Source organism: Brassica oleracea, chromosome C2, assembly GCF_000695525.1.
Source record: "Brassica oleracea var. oleracea cultivar TO1000 chromosome C2, BOL, whole genome shotgun sequence".
NCBI classification, from domain to species: Eukaryota; Viridiplantae; Streptophyta; class Magnoliopsida; order Brassicales; family Brassicaceae; genus Brassica; species Brassica oleracea.
In genome coordinates this window covers 43,454,405-43,461,709 of record NC_027749.1, presented here as the reverse complement: position 1 = coordinate 43,461,709, position 7,305 = coordinate 43,454,405, and the positions used below count along the sequence as shown (strand labels likewise).

The window sequence follows — 7,305 nt, the reverse complement described above, 5'->3', positions numbered from 1 at the left end:
TAGTAGTCAACATGGATGGATATATCGTCGCTCTTTGTAAAATGTAAAATGTAATTTTCTAAAAAAAAATCTAATGATTTTATTTTTCAGGATAAACGTTAGTAATGATGTTTTTTAATAAAAAATGATACTTATTATAAGTCACTTTTAGTCATTTTCAGATTAATTCCGTAGTTATTATAATATATCACTTATTTTGCGGTCACGGGATAACACCATCGTTATAGTATTTAATATAATTGACAGACATTTATCCAAGAACAATATTTTTATATTCAGTTCACATACAAACAACTGGCCAGTGTCTCAAAGTGGAACCCAGTCACAGTGATCATAACACTTAAGCTTCATAGAAACCAGCTTTCAAAACTTTGTCATGTTTCTTTATTTATACTCTAATCTAATTCACACACCAGCAAAGAGAAAAGAAGAAGATAATCAAAGCAACCCTATTTAAAAAAAATGGTGACGTTAATATCATCATCTGCTTCAACACCAAAGATATCTTTTGATTTCACCAAGGACAACAACTATCCCAGCCTCAATCTCCCTGTCTCTTCTTCTCCTTCTTCTTCTTGCTTGAGAATCAAGGAAGAAGCTGTTGTCGCAACCAAGACGCTCATGGAACCCTGCAACCCCCTAATCATTAACAACAATCCTATAGATGATCAGGAGCTTGGAGATGAGAAGAAGGTGGTTAAGAAAGCTCCTGAAGAACCAGAGATTGGTGTGTTTGGAGCTGAGAAGTACTTCAGTGGAGACATGGATTCAGACCAGAGTTCTAGTGTTCTGTCTCTGACAAAACCCGAAGTTGAGCGGTTTGTTGTTGAAATGAAGCAGACAGAGAAGAAATCTACTGGAACGGCGAGTGTATGTACTGAATCAAGCTGGAATAGTCAGAGCTTGTTGCTTAAGAACAAACTGGTGAATAGCTGCAACGGTTCCTTGCAAGACAAGAAGACTAATAGTGGTCAGATTCAAAAGGTGAACAACAATAAGAAGAGCTTTCTCTCAAACCTTAGGTGTAAATGCTGTTCTGATGTGGATGATAAGATCTCGGTTAAGAGAAGCTCTGCTTCCACTGGGAGCAAGATCGAGAATCAGATGAGTTCTTTAGTGAATCTGAACACAGAACTGATCAAGATTCAGAAGCAAGAAGACTTGGTGCAGAGGAAGTCTCCTGAAGTGTTTGGATCTCCTGTAACTATCGAGAAGAAACTCACAATGCCTCCATGGGAATCAAGAAGTGAAGGGAGTGATTCTAGCTCGGATCTGTTCGAGATAGACAATCTTACAGGTAAACCAAAACCTTTTCTTACAAGGCAAGTAAGTGATTATGCTCCGAGCGAAGTAAGCATAGAGTGGAGCGTAGTGACAGAAAGTGCAGCAGGTTTCTCTGTTATGTCAGAATGTGCAACAAGCCCTGTAAGAAGAAACCGCTCTTCTCATATTCCTCGGGTCCCTACCAAAAATGCACCGCAGATTCGGAAAACGAATAGCAGCAGCAGAAGTGGTGGTTTCTTGTTGAGCTGCAAGAGTTATAAATCTGTTATGGTTTCTGGTGATTCAGACAGAAGAAGTAGCATGAACAAGAACAAGACATCCCCAAGTTATGTTCCAAGATTCCCAATGGAGACTACTAAACCTAAGAGTTTTGAAACACGAAGAAAACTCACAGTAAAACTGTAAAACTTATGTAATGTCTTTGTTGTGTTCTTGATCACAAAAGAAAACTCAAAAAGGGGAATTTGGTTAGAAAGTCAAAAACAGCATTTTAATCAAGTTAAAAACAGAGATCCGGAATGCAGCAAAAATGATTAGACAATTATAAAGCAATGGCTCCACCACGTTTTGTTAATTTTATAGAGAGATAAAAGTTTTGTCAATTAGCTTCAAAGGGTTATAAATCAAACGTTTGTCAGAAAGAGCTATTAATGAGGAAACTTAAAATAATGAAAGTGTCATTTTACCTAATATATGCAAAGATCATGACCCTAAAGGCCATTGTTTGTCTGTGATAAAGGCAAAGCAGACAAAAACCTTAACTGTTTCGTTGAATATAGGTATGAAGTGATGTGAGAGAAACTTAAGAACCAAAGGGCCTTACTAAGAGAATAAATGCAAAGAAGATGTATGTCTTTGTAGCCAACTCATTATGGGAAAAGACTGAATTTACCCAAAGTGATATTATATATCCACACTCATCTGAACCTTCTCTAGAGGTAAAGTGTTGATTCTAAAAATGATCTAAATTTCAGTCCACCAGTAAAAAGACCGATATTCCTTTTAAGATTATGAAAAAAAAAAAAAAATTTAGCTGATTTTCTAAAAAGAAAATAAATATCGGGTTTTGAAGTTTTATAAATACATACGTGTCTAAAACATTGGTAAACTATTCATTGACATAATCAACTTACGGACTCTAAAATTGGTATTTGCCCCAATCGTGTTTTGTTTCTAGATGTTCTTGCTTTCTTCGGTACCTGATTCGGGTTTGTTCAAAACAGTAAGATTTCAAGAAACATCATGGATTAAAAAAAAACAAGACACCAAAGCTAATACAGTATGGGTTTGATCCAAAAATGTATGCAGATGTTGATGAAGATAAGCATTGTATCCTTCTCAAGGAAAATAATTGAGGTTATAAAATATTAAAGTAAATTTTAGAATCACATCATGATCTAACTACTCAGTCTCCATATGTGGAGAAGAAAAGAACAGCAAAAGCAAGAAGACGTTTTGTACTCATTTTTTTTTATTGGTTGGCCATGCTTCAAAGCGCCCACCTACTTTTATAAGGCAAGTGGGTACGGAAAATCGGATCCCCACATGACAGAGAATGTCTGAGAGAAGTTCTTATCTTACTTCCTTCAGAGTTTGTGGTGAAACATTCACTTTCTTGAGGTGAACTGAAAGCTGTTCCCATAGAGACACATGAGAAGCAGAAGACTCTTGCGTTTAGACTATAGAGAGAAGAGTCTTGTGTGGTCGCTAACTAGTGTGATTGACAACAATTGTATTTCCTTATCTAATTGATACTAATCTCTGTATTTTACATGAGTAGATTCATCGGTGTATGCATATATATATATGCTTGTAAGAACTAAAGGATAACAACACATAAGATGAATGCTACATGATGTATGTTTTGTATAGGCAACGTTGTACTAATCCATTTAGTTTACAAAAAGCTATTATAGTTGTTTCTCCGAGGACTAGCTTTAGTTTTAGGAGTTATCTGTGCTTTAGCCTAATCCAAGCTTTAAAGCAACGAGCTTGGTCCAACATTAATACAATTTATTTGCACAGATTATAGTTTATATAAAATTTGCTTATTACCCGGATCTTTTGCAGAGGGAGATAAGATCATAGAATCTAATATAAGAGAAACTGAACATCAAAATCTCTCCATCACAATTATAAGACTCTCTGATTTACAAATAATGCTTCAAATATTCAAAGTGGCCCCAGCATATATGTTATTCTGAAATTTGCAAATATAACAGGACATCTGATATGCAATCGGCATCTCAAAGACATTTAAAAACGCGTAACGTAAGGAACCAAATGTGCAATGTTATCTCTCGGTCTAGATTTTGATTACAGTATTGAGTCTTAAAAAGAAGTTCGATAATTAATCTTCTGATTAAACTAATGACTAAGGAAAAGATGGACTTTTTCACAAATTCAAGTGCATAGACGACTCTTAAATTGATTCCAGATATTAAACTTGATAATAATCTTAGCCAAAAGAGGCCCAGTAAGCTAAACATCGTTTAGGCCCAACTACACCATTATAAGATAACATACCAATTAGCCCAATTCGATTAATTATCCACTTACATGAGAAGAAAGTATAATCCGATTACCGGGTTACAAATTAAATTCTCAAAGATGAGGGATCCAAAATTAAACTAGAGAATTGGCGGGATGAGCCAGACCCGTGCAATAGTGCAACGCATGGACGACTCGTAAAAACCCAGATAGCAAGCTACCTTAACGAGCTTTCTCCCAAAAAAAATAGAGTTAATATCATGTGGACCGATGGCCTACATATCAGATATTAAACTGATAAGAACAGATACTACACTTGATCTTAGCCAAAAGGCCGAGAAAGGTATGAATTGTCTAGTTCATCAAGCTTCTCTTATATACACACGCTTTGAGAATGAACTACTCGTACTCTACCGATGTGGGACAAATAACAAGACCCTTCGGAGATATTATTAATTAATTTAATAAGTTAATTAACCTATTTTTCAACAATTGGACATTAACTGTAATAAAAGAACAATTAATACACTCTCAGCGTCTTTCCATGGCGGTGAGCTAGAGAGATCTTCGAATCAGGTAATAGCTTTTCCTCTTCTCTCTTTCGAATCTGGTCTTTGCTTCTCGAAAAGTTTTTGATTTGTGCGAGAGATTCTTACAAATCTGAATCTTGGATCTTGTCTGAAAATTCATGTCTCATTGTGTTCTGTGAGATTCTTGTTCTAGTTTGAGTAATCAAGAACGGCGAAATCACATGTTCTTGGAATAAATTTGGTTGTAAAGTATGCTTTTTTCGTGTGCGTTGATTGAGATGATTTTGAAAATCCATGCATCTCTGAGCTCAGACATGTTAAATTCTTGATTGGTATGAATATTCAGGTGATAATGTTACCGGAGAGAAGAAGCACGGTTGCTTCTTCTTCTTACCAGAACCCTTCTGGTCAGAATGATAATTCATTTCTACTTCTTAGAAGAGGAAAGAAGTTTGGTGGTAGGATAGGGAAGTTGAAGCTGTCACACTTGTTCTTCTTCTTCGTCTCGCTTTTCTTCTTCTCTTGCATCTTCTCTGGCCATAAACTTCTCTTTCATGGTAAAGCTTTAATGTTAAGAGAACATGTATGTCTCTTTTTTCTTTTCTAATTAAAAACTCTTTTCTTGATTTGGATTTGGTGTTAGGTTCTGAGTTGTTACCTCATTCCGAGCGAAACCGTAAGCAAACTCTTTTCTTGTGTTATGGGTTTGTGCTAAAAGCTATTGTGTTAAGCTATATTTTTATTCAAATGTAGATCACTTGAAAACTCATCTCTTCACGTCATCGGAGCTTGATATGGGATTAAACTCATCCCACATTCAAAAACCACCAGGAAGCAAGAAGAGAAACAAACGTATATATATATATATATATATATATATATATATCTTTTTGAGTCTCTACTAAGTGTTTCAGTTTTGTTTCTTGATCTAACCTTAGATGTTTGCAGATTTGCCTTGTGAAGTTCCACTTGCTGAGTCTGTTAATCACATACTTGAGCCTCACGAGTATTTAGATTCCAAGCCCTTTTCCTTAGGCTTTGTAGAGACTGAGACATCTGATAAGCCTAGATTTGGAGGACACCAAACACTCAAGGAAAGAGAGAGGTCTTACTCTGCGATAAACCAGACAATTCACTGTGGTTTTGTGAAAGGAGGACTTCATCAAGGTAGTGGATTTGATTTGAGCGAAAAGGATAGAGCCTACATGAAGAACTGTGTAGTCTCTGTGTCTTCTTGCATTTTTGGAAGCTCTGATTTTCTAAGAAGACCTGCAACCAAAAAGGTTTCAAACTTATCTTTTTAGTAAATATTCACGACACATAGGCTGGGATTTTTTAACCAAACCTGCCGAATGATAGTTCGGTGAACAGTTCCGTTCGATTCGATAGATTTAAAACTTCAATTTTCGGTTTGGTAATCGGTTAATTCGGTTTTTAAAAAAAAATAATTTGTTAACCAAATTTTGAACCGAACTAACTAAATTAACCATAATTTTGAACCCAACTAACCGAACTAACCATAATTTTGAACCCAACTAATCGATTTAACCAAAATTTTGAACCAAATTAACAAAAATTACCCTTATTTAACCGATTTTACTTAAATTTTTAACCCACATATAATTTAAACCAAAATCTACGGTTAGTTTGGTAAAAGATTTTAAAACCGAACTGAATACTGAACCGAACTACCCAAAAACCGAACTAGCCAAACCCGCCGGCCTAACACATAGTATTCATGTAGAGCTCTCATTTGCTTGTTTGTTCTCTTCAGATCAGTGAGTTCTCAAAGCGAAATGTTTGTTTTGTGATGTTTCTTGATGAGCAAACACTATCAAAACTGGCTAGTGAAGGGCATGTTCCTGACAAGCAAGGCTTTGTTGGTCTATGGAAAACTGTAGTAGTAAGCAATTTGCCTTACACTGACATGCGGAAGACAGGGAAAGTTCCAAAGTTTCTGTCACACCGCCTTTTTCCTTCTTCTAGGTGAGGTTAGTTTACTAGTACTCAAGCTACTGAAACGCTTGAATCAGTGAACCAATCAAAGTCATTACCAATTCTTGTTTTGCTTTTTTTCTTTTCTATTCAGGTATTCGATTTGGATAGACAGTAAGATGAGACTTACTACAGATCCTCTGCTGATAATTGACTTCTTCTTATGGAGAACAAAGTCAGAGTTCGCTATCTCAAACCATTATGACCGACACTGTGTTTGGGATGAGGTGGTACAGAACAAACGGCTCAACAAGTACAACCACACTGCCATTGATGAACAGTTTATGTTCTACCGATCAGATGGACTAAAAAAGTTTGACCCTTCAGATCCTAACTCTCCTCTTCCAAGTTGTGAGTTAATCAATCAATCATTCACTTCTCTCTTACCAATCACGTTAACCCTTTTTGTGTGTGTTTGTTAGATGTGCCTGAAGGTTCGTTTATAGTAAGAGCTCATACACCAATGTCAAACCTATTCTCATGTCTTTGGTTCAATGAAGTTGACCGGTTTACATCACGAGATCAGTTGAGTTTTGCATACACGTACCTTAAACTTCAGAGACTCAATCCAAGTAGACCATTACGCCTTAACATGTTCAAGGTAAAAACATAAATAGAGATTGTATCATCTGTTTCAATTTCATGAGCAAGTAAACGTTGATGAGATTGTTGAACTTGGTTTTCATTTCAGGATTGTGAGCGTCGAGCATTGACTAAACTCTTCCACCACCGCGTAGACTCATCACCTCATTCACCTCCTGCTTGATTGATTAAGTAAAGATAGGTTTCTACATATGTCTTGTGTCCATAAACTATTCGGAGTACGAATATTTGTTTTTACTTTTAGCATATTTTCTACTTCTAGTCTTAGCTTTGAAGGAGATGAAACATGGAATTGCAATTGTGAATGAGTCAAGGCAGAATCTTGTTGATTTTACCAACAATTCATTCAGCTATGACTGAACCAGTTGCCACTTATGGTTTAGGACACATCCTGGGGGGGGGG

The 7,305-nt window shown here is 36.1% G+C and overlaps 2 protein-coding genes across 2 annotated transcripts; both read left to right on the top strand.

Moving 5' to 3' along the window:
* The first annotated feature begins 278 nt into the window (after positions 1-278).
* On the top strand, positions 279-1,772 carry LOC106322788 (protein PHYTOCHROME KINASE SUBSTRATE 1). The gene has a single exon (XM_013760924.1). The coding sequence runs from the start codon at positions 463-465 to the stop codon at positions 1,687-1,689; it is 1,227 nt and encodes a 408-aa protein (XP_013616378.1). The 5' UTR covers positions 279-462; the 3' UTR covers positions 1,690-1,772.
* Positions 1,773-4,208: 2,436 nt separating this feature from the next.
* Positions 4,209-7,235, top strand: LOC106324705. Its single transcript, XM_013762672.1, has 9 exons — positions 4,209-4,350; positions 4,651-4,861; positions 4,948-4,980; positions 5,058-5,156; positions 5,253-5,587; positions 6,079-6,290; positions 6,394-6,650; positions 6,722-6,900; positions 6,991-7,235. The coding sequence occupies exons 2-9, from the start codon at positions 4,657-4,659 to the stop codon at positions 7,063-7,065; spliced, it is 1,395 nt and encodes a 464-aa protein (XP_013618126.1). The 5' UTR covers positions 4,209-4,350; positions 4,651-4,656; the 3' UTR covers positions 7,066-7,235.
* The last annotated feature ends 70 nt before the right edge of the window (positions 7,236-7,305 follow it).

Coding starts and splice junctions, on each gene's coding strand:
- LOC106322788 (XM_013760924.1), top strand. CDS start 463: ATGGTGACGTTAATATCATCATCTGCTTCAACACCAAAGATATCTTTT.
- LOC106324705 (XM_013762672.1), top strand. CDS start 4,657: ATGTTACCGGAGAGAAGAAGCACGGTTGCTTCTTCTTCTTACCAGAAC. Junction 5,157..5,252: donor AAGCAAGAAGAGAAACAAAC/GTATATATATAT, acceptor AGATGTTTGCAG/ATTTGCCTTGTGAAGTTCCA. Junction 5,588..6,078: donor GAAGACCTGCAACCAAAAAG/GTTTCAAACTTA, acceptor TGTTCTCTTCAG/ATCAGTGAGTTCTCAAAGCG.